This window comes from Sander lucioperca, chromosome 15, assembly GCF_008315115.2.
Source record: "Sander lucioperca isolate FBNREF2018 chromosome 15, SLUC_FBN_1.2, whole genome shotgun sequence".
In the NCBI taxonomy this organism is placed as follows: Eukaryota; Metazoa; Chordata; class Actinopteri; order Perciformes; family Percidae; genus Sander; species Sander lucioperca.
Genome location: NC_050187.1, coordinates 26,185,886 through 26,211,775, shown reverse-complemented (window position 1 = coordinate 26,211,775; position 25,890 = coordinate 26,185,886). Strand labels below are relative to the sequence as shown.

The window sequence follows — 25,890 nt, the reverse complement described above, 5'->3', positions numbered from 1 at the left end:
GCCCTCTTGTTTTGTGTGTGTGTGTGTGTGTGTGTGTGTGTGTGTGTGTGTGTGTGTGTGTGTGTGTGTGTGTGTGTGTGTGTGTGCTGGGCTCACCTACTCCGCTCCACAAATGACTGTGCTGTGGCTAACAAGCACTTCGGCCCATTTTGACTGGACAACAAGGGCTTAATGACAAGTCGCATAACAATGGAGAGGAGAGGAAAGTACAGTGGAGCGCTCCAGCCAAACTATCAGTCTGTCAAACAATGGATTGCCAGCCCTCATCTTCTCTTCTCTCTCTCATTGTGGCACAGATAAACAAATCAAACACACACTCACCTATGCACATATGCTCATATACACAAACAAAAACAAGCCTACTCATTAACAAACAGAAAAACATGCTCAGGTGTATGCATTAGCACACATGAAGATGTAGAAGCGCAATAAAGTGTGCTCTGTCTCCCACACATCCATGCGCACACACACACACACACACAGGCAGTATAACTGGCTGTACAAGCAGGGTTTGATGACAGCCCCCTAACAATAGGGAGCAGAGCAGCCTAGCTATCTGCCTGTCACACAATGAAGGGGGTACCGCTGAAGAGGTTGTCACAACCAATACATGAAAACACACACACACACACACAAACACACTGAAAATATCATCACAAAAATAAAAACATGAGCTGTGGAGTGTGTGAACGTGCGCATGCCAGCAGGCACACACACACACACAAACACACATAAACACACATAAACGGGGTAATTCAGAGCGCTGCCATTTATGTGAAGAGCGCTCCGTTTTCCAGACTGTGAGTGGAAGTGAATTTGCTTTTTCTGTCGAGTGCAAGTCAGGTTGGATTAAACAACACTTGGTCAGTGCTGATGGGTTATCACTGTGCATCTGTGTGTGTGTGTGTGTGTGTGTGTGTGTGTGTGTGTGTGTGTGTGTGTGTGTGTGTGTGTGTGTACACTGTGATGATGCCCACAGGCGCCTGAATTTGATGCAGGCACATCTGTAGACAGCCCCCTTCTCCTGTCAGGACCCATATCCCTCTTTTCTCTTTTTCTCAAGGTGTCCTTTCACTGTTTTCTCGCTCATCATGTTTCACTTTGTTTTCCCGTCTTCTCTCTGAATTGCTCACTCCTCTCCTCCCTGTTCCTGTCTCCTACAACTCTGCTCTTGATTGTTATCCACAGCTGGGCTTAATGAGGCATTTCAGTGTTTTTTTTATCAAAAGACACAGAGAGACGGAGACAAAAAGAAAGTGGCCTCCACACTAAGCATGTGGCAACAGCATTTACACAGGCTTTTCAGAAGACGTAGACTTCCCCCTCTGACATGAATTTCTATGAACTCTAATTATTCGTTTCATCTAATATGGATTTACTGCAGACACTATCAAGAGCTTTATTATAACTTGTTACATTTTCCCTTTTCCCTTATGTTATTATATTATGGGGCTGTGGTTTCTGAGCTCTAGGGAAGTCTTTTTATTGTGCCAAGCCAATAAAACAAAGACTTTGTTGCAGTATTAGGTAGTCTAATGCGGAATTCACAGAGTACCGATATCAATAATGGAACAAAACCAGACTTCGGTTCTCATTGTTGCTGTTGCTGACAGCCATGGATACAAAGGGCTGAATGAGATCACAATGCTATTTGGTGGGGTTTATTTTTCAAAGTATAATGACTCTCTGTTTTCAATCAAATTGTTACTAAAAATGTAATATTACTAAATCTGAAAAAATATATTGGTATTGACAGCATGCAGCATAGAGATCAATGCCCCCCACAATCCAAACAAATTAACATGTATAAAAAAACTACTGTTACATTTCCTTATTTTATTTTTTTGGACATTTCAGCCTTTAATGGATAGGACAGCTCAGACATGAAAGGGGAGAGAGAGGGGGAAGACATGCAGGAAACTTTCACAGGTCGGACCCGAACCCTGGACCTTCTGCGCCGAGGAATAAACCTCTACCAACTGCTCTACAAACTGAGCTAACCGGCCACACACATTTCCTTTCCTTTCATTGAATGTGTTAATCAACTGCAGTGAGGCTAGTACACTTTACACGTGCGTGCTTCAATGATGAAATCACGATTATTTAACACGATTACTTATTGACTTTTGGAAAGGGGTTACATTTATTGAACTTAAAAAAACAGTTAAACAAATCAACAGTGAAAACACCTTGAACTGTGAAATTTCTCTAAATACTTTTCACAATGAACTTTTTGAATTCCCCTTGAGAACACAAGACAAATTAATAATTTACTTGCAAAATGGATTACATAGTTTTTGAGATCGTTAGGAGCCCAAATCAAAATTGCGATTAACATTTGTATTCACAGCCCTTATGTGTCTGTGAGTTTAGTGTGGCTCTTTGAATTCCAAAAGACATACCAGGACACTGTGGTATGACAACACAGATGCCAAACTGGCAAGTAGGTTCGAAACGCACACACGCACACACGCACGCACACACACACGCACGCACAAGCAATAAAAGATTATTATATGGCTGCTTTATATGGGATAGTAACCAGGTAAGGGTACAACACCTGAAGAACAGACACATGGTCCAACTTCACTTCATCCACCCTAGGGTCTCCTAGATATCTGTTCTATCATCTTCCTCTCTTCAGCACATCTGTTGTTCAGCTAATTCACCTAAAGAGTTGCTGAGCCTGACACTCAGTGAGTAATACAGATCTGTGAGAGTGTGTTCAATTGGATGCATTTGAGGGAGCTGCAAAAACGAGGGGTCTGTTGCTAAGAAGAAGAGGATGAAGAAAAGGACTAAAGAGCCACAGTAAAGTAGAGAAGAGTAAGCACAAATGGTGTCTGGATTGCAGTTTGATGGATAACAAGAAAAAGGATCAGAACATAGCACTTGATCCTGCAACATTCTGGTGATTTAAGCCATGTGAACGCTGTTGACCTAATGACCCTACTGTCTGGCTCAGGACAACAAAGAAGAGGATTGTGTGGGATGGCATCATAACATACTACAGCAGCAATGCACTGCAGCAAATGAAGTGTACTGTCTCCGATCTGCACAGACTAACTTGCTTGATATACATTTTTAAACTTATTGGAAAGGGAAAGTAGCCAAAATCAGAATAGGAGTTATATTAAGACCTGAATGAACTTTTTCCAATTACAATTTTTCAAAACAATGAAAAATACTGAGTGGTTTGATTAACAGTTTTTCTAACTTTTATATATTATTTGTTATTTGTTTATTATTGTTTCTCTCTGTTTACTTCAAAGTCACAGGGGTTTTATTTTCAATAATACATTTTTAGATCAAGTAACAATTATTTTACTTAGACTTTTAAGACTTTGCATTACTTTGTTACAGAGCTGCCATAATGTGAGTACTGCTGTACATGTTGTGTACACTATGTAGCTAAGTATTCTAATGTTAAAACTAATGAGTTGCACTACTCTGAATACACAGTAAAATGCATGTGTATGCATGTATTTACTGTTTGTACATGTATTTGTGGTGTTTGAGCCTGCAAGTACTACGTAGTGTGTTACTAGTAAGGTTTGTTTATGTGTTCTATGTTAGTGCACTGATGTGTGTTTGTGTATGTGTGAGTCTGTCTGTGGCCCAGTGAGTATAATGGTCCCTGGAGGCAGGCCATCGTCCATCAGCAGACAGCAGGCATTAGTGCTCTGTCCGAGTATCGATGGACCACCGGTGCCCGACAGCAGGCCCCTCCCTACGGTCACAGGACAGGATGGGTATATGTATGGCTGTGTGTATGTGTGTGTATGTGTAATAGACACACAGAGTGTTTTTGATACATACATATATAGCAAAGAGATGTCTGTGTGTGTGTTTGAGAGACAGAGATGTTTGTGTATGACCCCTGACCTTAGGCTATGTGTCACAGCTCTGTGTGTGTCTATGTGTGTGAATGAGGAGCCGCCCGGCTGTCATCGATCTCCCACACACCAGGCCAGCACTTAACACTTGGACTGTAGCGACTAATACACTCACACCCTCTATTACTGCCCCACTGGAGGCACAGCGTGTGTGTGTGCGTGTGTGTGTGCGCGCGTGTGTGTGTGTGTGTGTGTGTGTGTGTGTGTGTGTGTGTGTGTGTGTGTGTGTGTGTGTGTGTGTGTGTGTGTGTGTGTGTATGGCCTACTGCCAAACTCATGCTGCTGCTGTTCAATGGCAGCACAATAGATAACACATATAACAGTGTAATGATATATCTCTATTAGACATTCTCCTCTTCTCTGTCCTTGCCTCTCCCCTCTCTCCTCTTCTCTCCAAGCCCATCCACGTTTTACTTTGCTGTGCACATACGTAGGACAGGACCCAACTTTTTTTGAGATTTTTTTTACTTATTTACTTTAAATAAATACATGTAATTCAGGACGAAATATAAAAAACATGAGCATGATTTAATAAATGCAAGTTTTTAATCTATTTAACTTTAATTTTAACTTCAATTAAAAAGTCATGGATATAAGGCTGCATATTTAAAAGTCTGAACTTAGTAACAGCTTCCATTTTCTATAGTGATTTCCACTGTGTATTTTAGACAAAAACTACTTCATGCCATTATAAACAACTAGCATTTTACAGATTTCCTGAGAGTGAACACTTTGGAGAACAGTGGATCAGACAAACATGGTAACTCTAAATTTCTTTCAAACAGCAATGCAAGGTGTGTGGATCACTGGGCTGTTAACAAGGCTGGGTTACAGCAGCATGAAGAAAAACATACAGTGAGTGGAACATTCAGAACAGTATCATAGTTGTTTTGATCCTCTGAGTGGTCAGGAGTTGGAGAGGCTCACAGGCGTTATAATAGATACCATTGAAATTAATGTATCGGACAGTAAAGGAAGAAGAGGCAGAGGTTAAAACATCTGCAATTGCTGATGATAGCATGGAGCCTTGCTTCACACTTGCGGACAATACACCTACATGATACAGTATATAATCAACAATAAAACAAGGTAGGGAAGTTGGACAACATGAAAGTACTCGTTAGACCAGCATCACTTTGATAATGAGGCTACTGGTATATCAATCAAACACATCATAGGTGGCATTTAAATCACTACTCGCTGGCTATTGTTGTGGTGCACTGTTCAATTTGCCTTTACCTTTTGGTTTGTCTACTAAACTGTCGATTGCAGAAAACTCCTTGATATGCAATTAAACCTAAACTGTTCAAATTAGCTACACAATAAGTAAACCTGGAACACAACTTTCATTTTCAACTAATTTGGAAGAAACATCCTCTCAACCATTTTGTGCATAGATAAAGGAAAAATATGAACAGAAATCAACATAGGGCTGTCTGATATGAGGAGAATATCGCGATAATGTTACTTGCGATAAATGAACAGATATTAAAGTGTACTCCGTTCTGCATTTCTGCTTTTTAGCATTCTGCTAAAATACAACAACTTGCTAGTTGAATTTAAAACAAATGAAAAAAAATGTTGTAGCTTAAAAAACGTGGATATCGCTTAGAGCACCTTTAAAGTCCAGTTTTCTACTGATATTTTCTTGTGTCTTTCGCAATATCTTCCCAAGTTGATATCGCGATGACATTAAAAAAACAATATATTGCGCAGCCCTAGTTTACATGTTGAAAGTGATATTTGTAATGAATGCATTAATTCTGAAATGATTGATTGATGACTGCCTTTGTATCTTTGTAGGCTAACTGATGTGGAATGAAATGGATGTTTATTTGTGATTCTGGGCTACAGCTCATCTGCCTAGAATGGGTCCATGGTAACAGATTTATGTGTTTTACTATCAAACTCCTCAGTGTCACCAGTGATAAGGGACCTTTCACCAAATAGTCTACTCAAGTGAACAGGGTTTATATGAAGCACAAAAAGCTGACACTCTGTGGTAATGTTGTCTGAAACTGCATACATGTATGGAAACAGTCCACTAAGCATGTTGTCAAAATACACACAATTGTGTGTTGTGCACACTGCTCCAATGCACAGGCAATGTGTAAGTAAAGCAATGTCTATGCAGAGAGAGAGAGACAGAGAGAGAGAGAGAGAGAGAGAGAGAGAGAGAGAGACACTTTGTATTACATTACCCTGTTCTTTAGTCTTTCCAGTAATAGCTTGTCAAAGCAGCCGGCTAACTGAAGCTAAAAAATGCCTTATACACAATTGGGCATTATCCGCTAGGCTAGCTAGCCTCTCACCACAGCACCCAGGGGCTAATGTCCAAATGAGATGGTTCATTTCAGCTCTCTCTGTCTCTCTCTCTTCCACTCTCACTTTTCTATGTTTATCTTTATGACCTTGTCCTTTTTTCCCTCATGGAGGTAAAGGACAGGATGCAGGAGTGGTAGAGAGGAGCGGCAGGGTGAGGAGAGAGAAGATAAGGGGTGATGGCCATGGCTGCTGGGGGTTTTGTGTTGAAGAGGAGCATTAAAGGATAGAGAGAGCGAGAGACATACAAGGAGAGACAGGAAGCTTTAGGCCATAGACCAAGAAGCCTCTTAAGTGATCTGATTGCCTTGCTAGGGAACTACAGTGACTATGCTCAGAATGGTTACTAATAATACATCTCCATTTAGACTGACCCTGCAAACACATGCGTGCACCTGAATATACGCACGCACACACACACACACACTTAAAGAGAAAAGCAAACACATACATTTACGCTTACAAAAGAGATCACTCTCTTGTCTCATAATGCCAAACAATGAAAACTAAACACAGAAGCACACAAAGAAACAGAGAAAAGTCTAACGAGAAATAGAGACGGACCATCCTGGCTCTGTCCATGTCCTGTAGCAGACAAGCAAAAGTGAATGACACTTATTTTCAATTGATCAGCAAAGCACTGTGGTGTGTGTGTGTGTTTGCAGGATGAGAATGGGCTTAAATGACGATCATTGATTAGCTTTAGGCCTATGGCCCACTTAGGGCACGCCATGTGTTTGCACTCACACAGAGGTACCCACACATATACAAACACACACACAATCATAAGTGGATGGTAGACTGAAAGAGAACTGCACAAACAGAGTAAAGAGGGAAAGTCGCAGGGAAAAACAAATGGAAACAGATGAGGAGGACTGAATAGAGAGTGGACCAAAGAAAGGGGAATGAAGGAAAAGATTCAGAAAGAGGGAGGTTGATGAAACTAAAAAATAATTTACACCTTTTTTTTGGGTCCAGAATCTCCCATAGAAGTTAAACTGGAATGAGATATAGTGGCTGTAAAGGCCACAATATATAATCAGTGACTCCTTGTGTCCTTTATGGAAACATCTGCACTCATTACATTTCCCCATTCATTCACCCCAGTCAGGTTTTCCTTTAATTTGTCAACTGTATGCAGGCCCGTCATCAGGGGGGGTCAAAGGGTACAGATGACCCCTGCCCAAGGGGGGCCCTAGCAATGGTCTATGGTGCTGGAGGGTGTGGATGCGGGGCCCAATTTAGAAAATGTAGTCCCCCTGTCCATAATTCTTTATGGCAGGCCTGCCCGAATGCATCCTATAAAAATGCTGGTGACTACTAGTAGGCCTAACAACCACACTGAAAACTATTAGCCCTATATTTAAAACCTGTGTATATGTACAGTATGTGTCTGTAGGGCTGCTCGATTATGGGGAAAAAATCATTGTCACAATTACAATTATTTTGGTCAATAATGAAATCCTGATTATTTAACACAATTACTTATTGACTTTTGGAAAGGAGTTGCATTTATTGAACTTAAAAAAAAAACAGTTAAACAAATCAACAGTGAAAACACCTTGAACTGTGAAATTTCTCTAAATACTTTTCACAATGAACTTTTTGAATTCCCCTTGAGAACACAAAACAAATTAATAATTTACTTGCAAAATGTAATGTGCAAAATAATCCTTTTCTGGATTACATTGTTTTTGAGATTGTTAGGAGCCCAAATCGAAATTAATTGCACAGCCCTTATGTGTCTGTGAGTTTAGTGTGGCTCTTTGAATTCCAAAAGGCATACCAGGACACTGTGGTATGACAACACAGATGCCAAACTGGCAAGTAGGTTTGACACACACACACACACACACACACACACACACACACACACACACACACACACAGTGGAGTCATACAAAGACTTAGAGCACCCCCAACTGGGGGACAACACCAGCAAAAAGAGACAGAAGGAAGCACACCACAGATGCACATGAACAAACACAAGTTGTGCATTCATCATAAATGTGGGGGCTCTACACATACAGTAGCTTATACCTATTATAAGGCATACTATTCATTTATTCTTTCTCCCTCTATTTGTTTCCCTCCCGCTCTCTGTACTTAGACACTTCACACCGCTTATGTGCGTTTTATGTAGCTTATAGTGTTTGTGTAGTGTAGTTATAGCTGAGCAAATATTTTCCCACACACAGTCCAAACAAAGGCCAGGTGACACTCACATTTACAAACTCACACACACATACATCCACAAATGCACACACCATGAAAGAGGTGCAATTAGAGTATCCCACTCCAATTAACCAGCTCTCTAAACAAATCCACATTAGGCCCTCCATTGTGGCTGCGCTCGAAATCAGCCACTTGGGAAAGCAGCATAAAAGCTCCAACTGTATTTCTCCTCCAGGACACGTGCGTGCGTGTGTGCGTGTGTGTGTGTGTGTGTGCGTGTGCGTGCGTGTATGTGTGTATGCGTGCTGTGTATCCGTGTGTGTATGTGAAGACTGGCAGTGGTTACACACTGGCACAAAATCTTGGCTGTTATGATTATGGTGGTGATGGGAAGATTGTACAATCACTGGTGGGTGGAGAGAGTGAGAGGAAGGCAGAGAGGGGGGCAAGAAGCACAGCAGAGCGGGTGAAAAGCAATGAAACAGGGAGGGAAGATATTACAAGCAGCACAGGAAGAGAAAAATAGAACCTGTAGCACTGACATAGTAAGCTACAACTCTGCTGCACAGGAGTGAAACATTTTTAACAATCTTCAACCATTGTTTACTTTAAAAAAAGCTTCTTATTGTAAATGTGTAGATTTTGACCAGGTATTTGGATATATCTTAAGCTTGCAATCTCTTTACCACTAGTGACTGAGAAGTGGTGGTAAATGTTGATACTTGTTGCTGATGATCGACAGAAGCACTGTGGTAGGCTAATAAAGGTATTGGGCAGAGCAATAATCAAATGACAAGCAGAGGTTGTGTAATTATTTGTCTGAAAGATCACTTTGTTTTGATATTTTTCCTACTTATCCAGAATAAGGCTACACATTGTTTTCATTATCAATTAAACAACTTTTATTTTAATCATTTGATAATTCATGTACTCTCTTACATTGTTACTAAATACAGAAAAATGCTAATCACAATTTCTCATAGTCCATGATGATGTCTAAAAATGTCTTGTTTTGACAATCAAAAAACCAAAGATGTTTACAATGAAAAATCTATTTACAATGATATGTAACAGATGAAAGCAGCAAATTCTCACATTTAAGAACCTGGAAACAGCAAAGTGTTGGTCCTTTTGGTTTAAAGAGTCACACAAACATTTTATTTTGAGCCAAGCTCCTCAAAAAATAATTAAATACCCTTTTTCCGAAGATTTTATAGGGTACTTTGTACTTAGCAGCACAGGATTTTTATTTGACAAATGTTTTCACACATAACATCCCATGGTTTCTTACCCATAGGTGAACCTCTAAAGCAGCACACTGAGTACCTCCACACAGCTACATCATTTAAAACATAATGTCCAGGTTGATTGTGAAGTTAGATTAAGGGTAAGGGCAACGTTTGTTATTAAAATCTACAAACCACAAAAAGGTGAATTTGTATGGATGTAGCAGAAGAAAGAAAGGCAGCGAGGGAGGGAGGAAGAAGATGTATGGTACTGAAAAAGTACGTCTCCATCTGTGATCCCACACTTAACCCTCCCTCCCTCCCTCTCCAGTTCTAGCCCTACACACACACACACACACACACACACACACACACACTGGCCTGCTGTGGACAGATAGACAGCAGAATAAGAGCATGTGCAGAGTGGGTGGGTGTGAAATATGTCTAAATTCTTCAAAAGACAACTTCATAATCAAAGGAAATCTAAATGTTCAATTTGTGGTGTTTCATAACATTTGGGAATGGTTATCAAACCATAAAGATATATTTTGTCACTGTCTCCTTCATTAACTATTTCTAACTTCCTCAGCTAATAGCAAACCCAGACACCAGTAAATCATTTTCCCATTATCTCCTAAAATGATGAAATAAAGCCACAGCAGAAATATTGCAGTATGCAGTCAGAATTGCCCCAACAGCTTTAGTCCAGCCTGGAGCCCCAGTGAGATGTTACTGCTAGTCAGCGATTAGAGCAGTCTCTCAGGGGGCCACTTGAAAATCAGTTAACTTTCCCCTCAGAGGCTCACGCTAGCTCATATTAGCATTTAGCACACCCATTAGCGTCAACACCTACTTTAGTGTTAGCACAGCCAACTGACAGTTAAAGGGCCCTGTGGGGCTATTTAGGGAGTCTCCAGACAGAAAGAGACTGACAGAGTAAACAAGAAGTACTGTAGCAGTTTGTGCATTAAAGCTGTATAGTGAGTCACTAAGCAAGTTAATGGCTCCTTAGCTAAATAACAAACACATTAGCAGTTTCAGCAAAGACAAGTTGACAGGTTGAAGGCTGCTCAACCTCTGTGTTGGGGCTTTTTGAGGGAACAGGCCCAGAACTAAGGATTGATTTATTAATAATTATTGATAACTCTCCGTACTTACAATGATTAAATATATTTTGCATGCCCATCTGAAACCGTAAAACATAAAGATAAAAGCCACTACCTCCGGTACTGTACGTAGCTCAGAAGTTGGTATGACTTTAGCGGCCAGGAGCTGAACATATAACCCAGTTCTTGTAAGTAAATTGCAGGTTAAGCTCTTTAAAGGTTTCCTAGGTCCCTGAAAAGGTTTTGGTGATCAAAAAAGCGTAATGTTTCTATCCTTTAAAAAGGCAGGAAAAAGTGACGGGGAACTGTAATCCAAGAAAACTTTTGTGTTGTAAATGTGAAAAAAAATGATCTGGGAAAATGTTTTTTTTTTTTTTTTAACTGCACAATTATTCTTTACAGCTTTACATCAGGTGAAAATTGTGAAACCAATGAAAAAGCAAGGAAATGCTGACACACACACAGACACTGGGAGTGTTTGTAGTGGAGCTAAAGCCTATTCCCATATGACCATGTAGCCATTTACTCTAGCTGTTTCACTCCCCGACCAACAAACTAATCACATTAATCATCTATTTGTTTTAAAACGTCATCAGGGACATTCACACACAGATTTGCACACACATAAACAAACACACTCATGCACTTTCATGTGTGCACTTGTGCCTTTGGAAGTAAACATGGTGCACTTGATGGGTACAAGAGGGAGGAGAGCCAAATTAACTACCATGCACTAATCACTTAGCTCTCTAATGCAAGCAGCACGTGTGTGTGTGTGTGTGTGTGTGTGTGTGTGTGTGTGTGTGTGTGTGTGTGTGTGTATACATTTATGGTACACACAAATGTGCATAGATACAGACACACTGACAAAGTATGCATGTACAGTTAGTGTAAACATGAAAAAGGCTCAGCTAGAACCCTCAATATATTTTGCATTTTTCTGAGTAGCTTTAATCTTGTTTAATAAACACCTTTTTAAAAATGTGTGAATGTAGCTTAAAGTTCCATAAATGTGTGCCACTCTCATATACTATCGTGCAGTTATACCCAAGGGGGGTATTCATCGTTGTAACTGCAGAAGATGATGTAAAAGGCTATAGTAAAATATTCTATACTAGAGGCAGCCTGGAAGTCTGCAATCAAAAATGAATTCTAAGTGTATCTATAATCATGGAAAAGAATATCTTTGAGGGTTTTATAGCTTTGAATGAATCATTATGCTTGTGTACTGACTGACAAGAGTTGACATAGCAGCTTATATAACAAATACTTGTGCTACAAAAGGTATTAACAGCATAGCTGGAGCTTTTCATTGTCTATTTTGTATATTTCAAACCTTAGACTTTATAAACTCAAACATAAAAAACCTTTTGCATGAAAATCTTTTAAGCTAACAGGAGTAGAGTATATTGCATTTTGGTGATATAGCAAACTAGATGGCAATAATGTTCCAACTGTGTGTGCGTGTGTGTGTGTGTGTGTGTGTGTGTGTGTGTGTGTGTGTGTGTGTGTGTGTGTGTGTGTGTGTGTGTGTGTGTGTGTTACATGGTTGGAGGGGCCAGTGTATGCTGAGCTTAGGCATCATGGGGGTCATTGCCAGGAGGGGCACATAGGGGTTGGGTGACTTAAATGGAGAAAAATCCAATAATTGTATCCGTCCAGAGGGAGGGCGAGCTTTAAGGGAGGGGAGAGACCTGTTATTACTCTCTTTTTTTCTTTCTCTCTTTCACTGCATCCCCTAATTCTAGGGTGAGGGAGTAACCTAAGAAAGGGAGGGAACAAAGTGGAGAGACATGAGGGTTACGGGCTGAGCTTGCTGTTAAAGTATGTCCTTGTAATTAGCTGAGTATTAGCAGCAGTGACAATGCAATAGCACTGGGCACGGAAGCACCCTTTAACGCTCTACTCATTTCCTGAACTTAATCCCCACCGCTTACTGGTAATAGCGCACATGTGCACACGCATCTGGTAATAGCGCACATGTGCACACGCATCTGGACACACACACACAAACACACACTAACTCTCAGTCAGGCACAAATTCACATAATGAACTGCAGGCTATAATGGGAGGACTCCTTGTGCAAAGTTACACCCAACAGCTCACCTTTAATCCCTATTGTGCTAAAAGTAACAATGGCGGTTTACTGCACGTAATTCCACCGTGCACATGCATGTGTGTGTATGCACATAACCATTTATGTCTGCATCTGCACATTAGCTTCAAATTGTGTTCAGATACCGTATAGTGTGGTGACTGTTTACTTCTCCAGTTTCAAGAAGCTGCCAACACCCAACAGTACTTCAGGCAAGTCCCTGTTTCTTGTTTCCTTCAGTGAACGGATGGAGGAGACAAGGTTACAGAAGCGAAAATCAATTACTTTCAATTAAGTCAACCAGCAACTCTTTCACTTTGCCCTCAAGCCACGTAAGTCTTGCTTACACTACCGCCAACCCCCACTCCTACACCACAAAGTGACACACACACACACACACACACACACACACTTCATTGTGTTAAGAGGTTAAATGATTGACAAAATTCCATTTATTTGTGCTTGGTACAATGCATTTGGCTTATTTGAAACATGTTAATCAAACAATCATTTAATTTAAAACCACACAATTCATTAAAATGTATACTGGAAAAAAGGTTGAGGAAACAGTAACTGTGTAGGATGCGTGGCAATCCACATTTATTGTCCCTGTTTAACACTTTGCGGTACATGTAGCCAGTCTCATTTAAAAAACACTGCTGATGTTGCGGAACAGAACTTTGGATCAAATTACTCCCTGTCATACCAAAGTATATTAAACAACTGGCTGACAGGCAAAATCCTTGTGAAACCTATGAAACTGCAAAATGTTTTTTGTCTTTAAACACAAACTTCTCTAGGTAGATTACTGTAGCTAATTTCCAAAAACTTAAGCCATCTATTCAATCTCTTCTGAAGCATGTTATTGGGATATGTATTGCACTATGAGAAAAAAAATCTAAAGCAGTTGGGGTCATTAGTAGAATTAATATATTGGTGGAATTTCTTTACTTTAAAATCAAATGTCTTGAAAACAAGTTAAAATAAGTTAAGACTATATTCAAAATATATTTTTCTTTTTTCTAATAGCGTCGAGAGTCGTATGTAAATTCTAGTGCGAATTAGGGCTGTGTATTGGCAAGAATCTGGCGATACGATACGTATCACAATACATGGGTCACGGTACTGTGTGTAAGGCGATATATTGGGATTTTTTTTAATGTATAATTTTAGAAAAACTAATATTTAAAAATAGACATGATGTGCATAAAAGTCAAAGAAGTTTACTTTACAATTCAGTACACACTACACAGAAAATCAAACTGCCAGTTTGGGATTGTGGTTCACAGGTTCTTAGTGAGCTAATTTTTATATGCTAAAGTAGGCCAAAGTTCAGCCATAGCTACATTGTTAGCTTCTAGCAAAAAGTCCAATATGGTCCGAGGACACTAGTGGTGCGTCTCAGCATAGCCATCTAGCGGTAGGGGGTTTAAACACAACATGAACGTGAACCACTGTCTTACATGAATATTTTTGCACGTAAAACAAAAAAACAAAAAAATAAAAAATAAAACAAATTGATATTGTGCTTTTGAAAATCGATACAGTATTGCTAAATAAAATATCGCGATACTCAAGTGTATCGACTTTTTCTTACACCCCTAGTGCCAATACAATGCATTTTGGAAAATAAATTCCTTCTATCTGGCAATCACTATTTCAAGAAATGTATATTTCAAGAAATATTACAAATGAACCTCTTTTCTTTAAGCACGGGTCCTGGACTCATTCATAATCAACTTAAATAGTTAATCGAAAGTAAACTAAAGTGTGTATTATTGGTTGCAGTCACAATGTACAATGATAAAATAAGTGGAGGTAAGAAAAATATAACAAACTGCTGGCAAAGGAGCAATTAACAACAACTCTGAGGCATGAGAGAGAACGATATTATGGGCATGGACCAATTTTATTAGACTGTGAAGATGTTTATGTAGTATTCTTGATTCACATTGATTTTTGTTCCATTAGCTTAAATCAAAATCGTAAGAGACACCTGAACTCAGTCCAGAGCACACCAGTAGAGAACCATTTCTATAGAGAACACGCTATAAACAGCGCAGAGGGGGACCACAAACCTTGTCATTGACACAACAGTCTGAGTGAGCGTGTGTATGTGTGTGTATGCCTGCCAGCTCCCAGTCTAGCTCTATTGTCTAACAAGGTCTAATTAGCACTATGGCACAATGAATTAGCATAATTATGCAAACAGGGCTCCGCTAAAGGCTTGGCACAAGGGGAGGCTACAGGGGGCACCTAATACAACACACACACACACACACACACACACACACACACACACACACACACACACACACTAGAACAACACATTAAACATGCATACACAATTGTGACAGATCAACTGGATACAGAAAACACACACACCTGTCCTACACTGTAACAGGAAGTGACAAGAACACAAGACTGTCATGTACAATGATGATTGTCTTATTTGGTCAGATATTTAAAAATGTTACCTGTGCTGACATTTATCCTCTCTTCTCTTTCAAACATCCTTCTGTCCCATAGCAAACACCAGTCCCCACACACACACACACACACACACACACAAACACACAACACTGAAACATTCAGGGCTTATAGTATTTACCATGGAGTGATAGGTAAAGTCTGTGTGAGATAATAGGGATGACTGAGAGGCTGAAAGGCTAGTAGCCATTCAGACAATGACAGCTGTAGTGAAGAAAGCTCTATTAGGCTTCATTAGGATGCTTGGCACTTGATTACACACACGCACCCACACACACGAAGACACGCACACACACACCCACACACACAAAGACACGCGCACACACACACACACACACACACACACACACACACACACACACACAAATGCAGGAAAAGGGAAAGCATTGCTCTAAATCTATGGCTTCCAGTGGATGATCCCCACTCCTACCACTAAAACATGCAGCACAGATAAGTGTGTGTGTGTGTGTGTGTGTGTGTGTGTGTGTGTGTGTGTGTGTGTGTGTGTGTGTGTGTGTGTGTGTGTGTGTGTGTGTGTGTGTGTGTGCATGTGTGCAACCTTTGCCTGCAACATGAACCCAACAAGTAACCCCACAGCCCAACAAGCCCCCTTACCAAAACCCCTGCAATGTCAACAAGCTCTTCCTAAACCCTCTCAAACACACACACATGCCCACACCTCCTCTGATGCATTCTTAGTCACCCAAGCCCAAGGGCCTGTATTGTGTCCTAAAATCCTGATCCCTAGCAGGAAACAAGCGCCCCTAAAACCCCAAACAACAGCCGTACAAAGCTCTCTTACAATTACAAGCCCCCGCTGTCAGCTAAAGAACCGGGAAGGTCGGAAGTTCGGAGTTCAAATAGTTCAAAGTGATCAAGACCAGTCTGAAATAGGTCCAATTATTCATTGACGACATATAACGAGTTACAAATGTAACTGCAGTACCGTGACTTTTGTGACCACCAGAGGGGGTGCTTTGTACTTGGATACCTCATCGAGTGCAAACGCAGGTGAGTAGCTATATCACCAAAGTCACTTGTCACCTGGCTGATGCATGTACCCTCTAAAAAACACCCGGGTACCCCCAGGTAGAGGGCTTCAAAAATGTTGGACCCATTTCAAAACAGACCCGTTTTTTTAAGAGAGATCGGATCGGAAGGGGACCGATAACAGTCAGACAGACAGATTAAAAAGCACCTGATTACACCCAAAAATGGTGTTGACCCAAAGAGACCACAATAAAGAGAGAAAGTAGCAGCATGATTATCAATCAACAAGCAGCCGTGGTTGAAAAGAGCAACAATATGATAATGCCCTAAGACGAAATGCAAAGTCATAGAACCTAATTCCAAAAATAATTTGTCCGTATGCTTTAAAGACTAATCTATAGAAATAAATGAGTCATATTTACACCTCCTGCACCAACAAAACATTCTGTAGCCAACTGTGCGATAGACAAAATAATTTTCTAACAAATCCAAACAGTTCTTTTTTCATTTAATAGCATACATTTTCAACATATACTACCAATTTACTAAAATATTTCCTCCCGCTGTGATTATGACATACCATATGATCAGAGTTGATATTGAGAATGCTCAGACCCCTTTAGAGCCAATTGGGCATTATACATAATATAATCTGAACCCATTCATCAGAAAAGTAATTAAAGTCTTCATTTGGTTTTGTCATACAGTTTTACTTTTAGTTCTTTCTGTCCAATTAAGTATTTTCGTATGAGTGCAAGCCCTGTGTTACAATACAGACTGATATACACAATAGGTAATGGTCTGTAAATTACACATGTATTCTCCATTAAACCATATGGTTTTATTTGGGCTTGAATCTTTCTTCAAAAGAAATAAGATGCTTATCAGGTTAAGCGCCCTAATAGCCCAGATGTTCAAAACAGTATGTTGTCTGAGTCATGCTATGATGTCATCTCTGAGATACACTCTCCATTTCCTAAAACATCCTCATTGATACTCCTTGCCTGATCCTCTGGTCTTGAAATAAAACCATTGACTCCAGCTTATCGTCACCTTAAGAAACAACATATTGTTCACATGCGTGCACAGTGGTGGGACAAACACAATAGCCGGGAGAGAGGCTCATGCTGAGAGGGGGTAGCAATTTTAAGCTGAGTCCACACATTTTGGAGACAGTGGGTTAATCCAGCCAGGCTTTTTAGCCTGCTATTCAGGAAGACAAGGACCCCTAGGATTTGGGCTTGTCCACACCTCAGGGGTGGGGGATTATCAAGACAGCAGGAAAGGTGGAGAGGGTGTGATGGTGGGCAAAGTGAATATGTGTTCATTAGCAAGACTGTGTGTATTTTTGCAAGCATAAGTGTGTGGCTTTATATCTTTTTGAGAAGCACACATAAGTAGGTGTGTATGGGTTTGTGTATTTAGAGGGGTTTCTCTCTGACTCCCATCCCCAACAATATACCCCCAGAGCTCCAACAGGGTCACCTCTGGGCCTTTCAGATCCTCCTCTCAACCAATCCTAATTGATCTCACGCATTACTAGTCCCAAACATGGGATAGGGAACAGGAGGGAGATGGCTGGCTCATTGTTTGAGAAACAAGGTCCCGTTGCTAGTGGCTCTCCACTCCTCTCTCACTCGCGCACGCGCACGCGCACACACACACACATGCACGCACGCGCCCACCCACCATCTCCCCCTTTTCTCCTCTCCCCACCTTTATGCTCTCATCTCCGGCTGTGCTAATCCACCGACCAAGTCAGGAACTCAGTTACCCATCTGGCCAAGCACGACTCCAGCTGGGAGGAGAGAAGGACGGAGGGGGTGGAAGGAAGAAAGAGGAGAAATGGTAAGAGGGGAAGATTGAGAAAGAGGGATGAGGGGGTATACTGTAAGCAGTCTGTAGCTGTCTGGTGTAAGGGGAGGGAAGAGTAATGACAGAGGAGATCTTTATATTGGTTACTACTTTTTAGATACTAGAGGAGGAAGAGAAAGAAAAACAGGGAATGAGAGATGTGCACATCACAAATAGCAGGAAAAAAAGGAAAAAACATGATGGCCTCTTCATTTTCGCTTTCTAAAGAAAAAGTATTGATCCTATTGTCTTCTTGTAGATGAAAGGGATTATCTATTCTAGCAGGTTGGAATGAGAGCTTCCACTGAGCTCTGTCATGACATATAGAGTCTGATCCCAGTGTGCAATGATGTAGCCCCTAGCCATGAGCTTCACCTTTGACCCCGAACCCTGTGAAACCATCTGGTTGGTTAACAGTAACCCATGACCTTTGTCATAACCATCACATGCCTGTGAAGATGGAGCTGCACAGTAAGAGGTATATAATGAATTGACAGGGGTCACATCTAAGTATATTGTTAGTGAAGAAGGTCTGTGAAGCTGACCACATATTTTTATAATTGTATGAACACATATGTTGCTGATTTTTCTAATGAGCCTTGTCATTGTTGCAATATGTTATACTGCTATACTGTGTAGTCAAAGACAAGTTTCCACTAAGTTGGACAATAAAGTTGTATTGTACACAAGTGACAAATTAACCAACATACTGTATATTGACATGATTTACATTGCTAAAGGACATCAGCAGTAACTAGGGTTGGGCATCGAGAACCGATTCCTACTTGGAATCGTTTCAAAAATTACGATTCCAGTGGAATCATTTCTTCATTGGAATTGTTTGGAGGATTTGGTTTCAAATATGAGGTTCCAAATTTAACATGCGTAAATTTTGGTTTCCGTAGCGGCCAGGCGCTTGTTGTGTTGCAGCCATGGAGCACAGTAAGCGGCGCTCTAGTGGGGCTTTATTTTACGTTGAAAAAGCCCGGTAAAACTGCAACCCACCATTAGTCAAAATAAAACTTTCCTCTTATTTGCGAAATAAGCATGGGACCCGTTTCAACTCCACCCCTCAAAGAATCAGAATCGAGAATCGATAAGAACAGGAATCGAATGGAAGAATCGGAATTGGAATCAGAATCGTTAAAATCCAAACGATGCCCAACCCTAGCAGTAACTGAACAAAAAAAAAAAAAAAGAGTAAAACTGAATTAAACTCAATCAAAAGTAAACTCAGTCAAGGAAATGCCTCATACAAACTTGACTGAATGAAGGTGAAATCAAGGCTCTTGTGTTTCAGGTGATGATATTCCACTCCATATCATAGAGCATGAGCCTGTTTGAGTCATGCTCTTCCCTTTCTCCCACACCACTTATCACTGTCGACTGAAGCAATAAGAAGACTGCAGCCTACTTTCCTTCTAAAAGGACATTTGAAGGTAAATACATACTCCCATTCAAAGAGATGGAATCAAACCACCTGCATCAACTCATCAATCAAACACTAACAGCACACAGCATGAGGCCAACCCAAAGGGTTAGGGTTAGAGTGTGTGTGTGCGTGTGTGTGTGTGTGTGTGTGTGTGTGTGTGTGTGTGTGTGTGTGTGTGTCACAAAAATACTACAAACACAAGTCTTAAAGTATATGTAGTAAGATAGAGTATGTACTTACAGACATTACCGGTGTTGTCAAAACTGTTGAGCACTTCATTAACTCGGATAGGCCCCAGGTTATCCCTGAGAGACACAAAATTGATTACACAGCTGTCTGGGAGAATACTATATTGTGCTTTTTTCTTACAGACAGTGAAACAGCACAAATAATCTTAATTACTATTTTAAACTTGGCATCGTTCCAAAGGAAACATACCAAAAAGTGAGCATGGATTTATTTACAAATCTCTGAAGTTGATATTACTGAGTTGTAGAAGAGTTTGGCAAAATTTCTAAAACATTTGTTACATTTGAAAATATATAAAAAATTATTTCAGCAAATGAATAACTATCTTTGGTTTCAGGTTTAAACATGTTTTCATTCAGTTTCTTCCAGCCTCCATGTCCAACATTTACTACGTCTTCTACTGTAATTTACAGTACTTTACTCGTTATATGTCGTCAATGAATACTTTTATGGTAACTGAAAAAGTTAAATTGAGACATCAAAGGTACATTTAAAAGGTCCTATAGAGGGTTTTCACGACGCGTCATCAGACCCGAAGTCTCCATGTTGGAGGTACTCCGCATCACAACAAAGCACAGGCACTGAAGTAGATCCCGAACGGCGTCAAGGAAAATGGTTAATTATTGCCGTGTTTTAGGTTGTACCAATAGGTCAGACCGAGAAAAACATATTATCGACTTCCAAAAGTTATTAAAAACCAGGGAGAGGAATGCCAGAAGTTATCAGAGGAAAGGAGACGCTTGTGGTTGGCAAAGCTCAACCAGGATCTACGAGGGAAAAATCTGTCTTGTTTGGTCTTTGAAATGAAAAAAAAAACGATTGAGAGTCACTTGGCTACACCTTGAGTATCGCAATGATATCATACAGTTAAGGTTAGGTTGATTAAAGACGTTATTGCATTACTTACTTTGGCCTTCACAACACAACGGTCGTTAATGACTTGGTACTGCGTCTCCCTCACCCATCCACACACCATCTGGTTATAAGCCTCCAAACTTTTGTAGGATTTAAGGTCTTCCGCTGTGTATGGGCTCGGCGAGAAAACCAGGTAGTTGACTATATCGGGAAATGCAACTGAAGGAAGAATCACCGGGTCACCCTGGGTCCAAGAAGAGGGAGCCAACTTGTAGGGATCTGCACCGCCAGTAAACTGTAATTTCTCAAAATATCGCGCCTTCAATGTGTGCCTCCAATATGGCCGCGCATCCAGGTTACCGCCCAGAACGTGACATCGTGAAAACCCTCTATGAGATGCTGCTTTTTGGATGCTTTTATATAGGTCTTAGTGGTCCCCTAATACTGTATCTGAAGTCTTTTTTATATAGACCTTAGTGGTCCCCTAATACTGTATCTGAAGTCTCTTTTTTTATAGACCTTAGTGGTCCCCTAATACTGAATCTGAAGTCTCTTTTATATAGACCTTAGTGGTCCCCTAATACTGAATCTGAAGTCTCTTTTACATAGACCTTAGTGGTCCCCTAATACTGTATCTGAAGTCTCTTTTATATAGACCTTAGTGGTCCCCTAATACTGAATCTGAAGTCTCTTTTATATAGACCTTAGTGGTCCCCTAATACTGTATCTGAAGTCTCTTTTATATAGACCTTAGTGGTCCCCTAATACTGTATCTGAAGTCTCTTTTATATAGACCTTAGTGGTCCCCTAATACTGAATCTGAAGTCTCTTTTATATAGACCTTAGTGGTCCCCTAATACTGTATCTGAAGTCTCTTTCCCGGAATTCAGCCTTGGTGCAGAATTACAGCCACTAGAGCCAGTCCCACAATGAGCTTTCCTTAGTATGTGCCATTTCTGTGTCTGTAGCTTTAAATGCTATTGAGGAGGAGAGAAGGGGGGCAAAGTGGAGGGTGGGAGTGTGGCCTTGACCAACTGCCATGCTTCACTCGTTTGCAAGCCATGATGTCTCTCTCTTTCTCATTGGCGGGCCAAATTCTCTGGGCGGGCAAAGCAGAGAAAGGAGAGGTAACCTTTCCCCTTATGACCTCATAAAGGGAAGATCCCAGATTGGCCCATCTGAGCTTTCATTTTCTCAAAGGCAGAGCAGGATACCCAGGGCTTGGTTTACATCTATCGCCATTTCTAGCCACTGGGGGACCATAGGCAGGATAGGGCAACTCATATTATTGTTAAAAAATCTAATAAAGTGACATTTTCATGCCATGGGACCCTTAAACATTAATTCAACAGCATTTCAATCACTTTATTTCAACCTGCTTTATAGGACATGCCTTAACGATATAATATGCAGTGTGGTTTGTTCTAGATTCACAACAAATCAAAGGTTCTAATACTTGTAGGTAATGTCATCATCTATGCTCTTATACCCTTGATTATAAAAACAGCATGAGGGCCAATTCATACTAGAAAATCTGATCTGGCAATTTTCCACAGGGTTGTGCGACGGTGGGATTGTCACTTAAAATGGCCCAATTGTGTGACATCCTGTTGTGTTATTTAATGTAGCACAAGTATACTTTATATTTCCCAATTATTGTTTCCGTCGGATCGTTTATAGATCTCGACATTTCTGACTTGAAGGGAGCTTCATTTCACAGAGAGAAGAGAGAAAGAGCAACTGTGCTTTGTGATGGAGTTTGTTGCAGGAAACAGTCAGCTGTTACACAAACTCCTGGGCAGTTAAGTGCTTGTTAGTGTTTTAAAACTTTCTTGTAGCAGAGATAGAGGCAGTGAGGTTTACTCATGGGGTTTATCGTTTACTGTACGGGACTCTCACACCGCCATAAAACAGGCCAAGTCTGATCGCCAGTTACATGATTGGCCACCGCAGGGTGACGTCGGGTTGAGTTCATCCTGTCTCAACTTTTTCACTGCAGGCCCTGAATGTTTTTTTTCGGCCCCCAACGCCACAGCCCCCATTCAAAATGATAGAAAAGACCTGCGTTTTCGCTGGACCATCTGAGGACCGCTGCAGTCTATGTGAAATTAGCCTGATACTGTTGCTCAGTCTGTAGGGAGTTGGGTCGGGAACCGAAAGGTCGCTGGTTTAAGTCCCCGTACGGACAGAAGTACAAAGTATGGACTGGTAGCTGGAGAGGTGCCAGTACCTCCTGGGCACTGCCAAGGTGCTCTTGAGCAAGGCACTGAAACCCCCCAATTGCTCGGGGCGCATCCCCTCACTCTGACATCTCTCTATTTGTGCATGTATAGGACCTAAGCATGTCTGTGTATTTTCTGGCCTGTGTGTAGTGTGTTCTAACAACAGAGTGAAAACTTTTTAATTTTAATCAATAAAATATAATAATAAAATATAAATATAAATATATATATATATATATATATATATATATATATATAAATAAATAAACCTGGAACATGTTCAATGCTGACTTTTGCCCAACTAGTCTGATAGTCTGCTGCGGTGCCTTGTGTCACCATGCGTTATCTGTACCAGCATTAAACTAGAGCCTCATGTGCATTCATTCTGTGTGTGTACCTGAGCAAGGCTCTGTACTCTGGAAAGTAGACACTTCTGTACTCCAGCCATTGGTCATCTGAGGTATCACTAGGGTCTTGTGTCAGAAGCCGTTTCCTGCTGAAAAGGTCAAACGTTGCGAACCTGCGAACAGACACCTGTTTGACCTCTGGAGTGTCCACCTGCTTCTGACGCAGCACCTGTTAGAGTCAGGAGTGGAAATGAAGGGGAGTTCATGAATTTCAATTTCCACAAAAGAGCACATCCCTTAACTGGTAAATCTTCTCACAAGCTGTAACATCTCAGCATTTGCAGAATGAATCAGTCATGCTTTCCTGTTTTGGCAGCGTGAGGATTCAGTCAAACAGACAAGAGGTATATTGGGAAGACCATAATATTCAATGGAGGAAAAATACATTTTCAACAAATTTTACATTTCTTATTTGTCCAAAATTTCAATAACAACGTCATATTTTTCTTGTAAAATTAAACATAATGTACAGAATGAATTTGCATCTTTTCGTCCTTAACTATTAAAAACCGAATTCATTACATTATATAAATTCTATCTACAGTAGTATCTATCTATGTATTTAATCTGGTGGAGTCGATACACAGGTCATTACTGAGCCAGGACGAAGAAAGGCAGAATGCAAGATGGCCCCACTGCAGGAAGCTGGTCTTGTCAGTCGAGTAGCGTCTGTGTAGCGTCTGTATAATGCCCATCTATGGGAAAAAGTCAAAGCCCTGCTTTTACAGCTACTGCTATTGTGTGTGCAAGGTTACTGTTCATGCATAGCTGATCAGACTTTGTGGCCCGAGGAGAGAAATAGCTTCTTACTGGTGACAAAGATACTGTAAAGCTATTGTATAGGCCTAAAATGACTTGTTGATAAAATTATAGAAAGTAAAGGTTTAATGTTAAAGCCCTTGGTCAAAGCAGATCAGAGTACTAATGGACCAAGATTGCTGAATGTTATCATTCTGTAACAGACTGAAACCGGTACAAAAGCAATCCCTCCGTCCATATTGTAGCTTGGACTAGAAATAAATACTATGTGAACTACATAGTACAATTGTATTACCAAGTTTAGTAATAGCGTTGTAGCCAAAATTAGGGAGGAAACATCACAGGGAGAAAGACTGGCTGCTACAGTATAGGCTATTCCCATTATTGCACAGTTATGAGGTACTAGGGTTCTAACGGATATATACAAAATCCAAAGATGTCCAACAACACATTTTATGTTGAACATTCAACACATTTTGAAAACATGCTCGCAAAAATAGTCTAAACCAACAAGAGGTTTGTGCTTTCTTTTTAGGCTAACAATACCTGTCTCAGTAGAGTCCACCTGGCCCTTGCGACATCAGTAGTACCACAGATCTCAACCTGGGAGCTAAGGGAATTAGCTGCGCAGGTGTCTTCATTAATACTGTTCCTCAAAGACGAAGCCGGCTGGATCTTTTCTGCAGTACCGGTTGAGTCTCTCTCCATTTTATCTTCGAAGATGTTGGCGGAAATAAATCTGTAAACAAATTGACTGGATGTATGGCCGTCACAGTTATCGGTAGAAATACAAAAAAACGTGTTTTTTTCTGTAAACTAGCTACACCAACGCAGAAATGCTCGCAGATATGCTTGACTGTAATCACCTGTTACACCCACAATGGGTACATGCTACTTCCGTACACTTTTGGCATTCAATACATAGTAATAGATTGTCGAAACAATGATGCCTGATTGTCAGTTGCAAACTGGCGGCTTCGCATATCTGAATTTGATTATTTTAGTCTGTCGTTGCTCGCTACGTCATCCACAGCGCGCTTTGTTTAGGAAATGATGCACGTGCATAGAATTTGCTCGCCGCTGTCAACAGTTAACCAACAGCAGAATGGTTGATTCAGTTAACGAAACGATACATATTTCAGGTTGAAATACAATGCTTAGCTATTTGTTATATGAAACTTAAGCGTCTATTGTCGCGACGACCGACATCAATTTACTAGGCAGTGGCAGTTATTTAAAACCACATATCCACAGCTATTATGTGTTAACTGATTAGCTGATTAACCGTTGACGTTACATCTTCGTAATGGCTGTTCTCTCCTCTCTGTTGTGTTCATCTGCTCGTCTCGTTACACTATCTCGGTTACGATTTTGGGAGCTCGCCGTTTGCAAAAGGATGACATGGCTCTCCTTGTCCGTCCAACGTTGTTACACGTCGGTAAGGGTGTTCAGTTAACGTTAAGATGTTGTTTTGCTTACCTTATGCGTTAGGCTTGGTGTGAAATTACTGACTGTTAAGCTATCTCGTCGATAACGTCATCCATTATTCAAAACGGTGTCAGGCTGACAAAACTAGTCTTGTACGGAGCCACAGATAAGGGTTGCTTAGGGCTAAAATTGAGCCCTTACGGATGTGTCTCACTGCACTGAGACGGAAATAAGATACAGGGAACGGACACATGAACACCTGTAGCTACAGTATAAATAATGTCAGAGGGTTTTCTTTGTTTCTAATAATAATTTCCATATACTCAAATTTAGAATGATTTGAAAACAGTTTGTTGGATGTCATCATGACACCACCCTACCAA

The 25,890-nt window shown here is 40.6% G+C and overlaps 2 protein-coding genes across 4 annotated transcripts in view; one reads left to right on the top strand and one right to left on the bottom strand.

Annotated features, from left to right (window-relative positions):
- Positions 1-25,699, bottom strand: part of camkmt (calmodulin-lysine N-methyltransferase) — a 124,619-nt gene extending 98,920 nt beyond the window's left edge. The window contains exons 1-4 of one of the 2 annotated variants that reach the window (XM_035991957.1): positions 25,559-25,699; positions 24,626-24,818; positions 23,311-23,489; positions 19,828-19,892 (exon numbers count right to left, since the gene is read on the bottom strand). In XM_035991957.1, coding sequence (XP_035847850.1) covers positions 19,828-19,892; positions 23,311-23,489; positions 24,626-24,787 — 406 coding nt within the window. In that variant the 5' untranslated portion in view covers positions 24,788-24,818; positions 25,559-25,699. Of the gene's footprint in view, positions 1-19,827; positions 19,893-23,310; positions 23,490-24,625; positions 25,004-25,558 lie in introns of those variants that run through there. The other variant, XR_004895155.1, reaches the window with a different exon arrangement.
- prepl (prolyl endopeptidase like) overlaps positions 25,111-25,890 on the top strand; it is a 13,680-nt gene continuing 12,900 nt past the window's right edge. For both annotated transcript variants that reach the window (XR_004895154.1, XM_035991956.1), the window contains exon 1: positions 25,111-25,517. Coding sequence is in view for 1 of the 2 variants with exons in the window: in XM_035991956.1 (XP_035847849.1) it covers positions 25,386-25,517 (132 nt within the window). In the remaining variant the exon portion in view is untranslated. The remainder of the gene's footprint in view (positions 25,518-25,890) is intronic.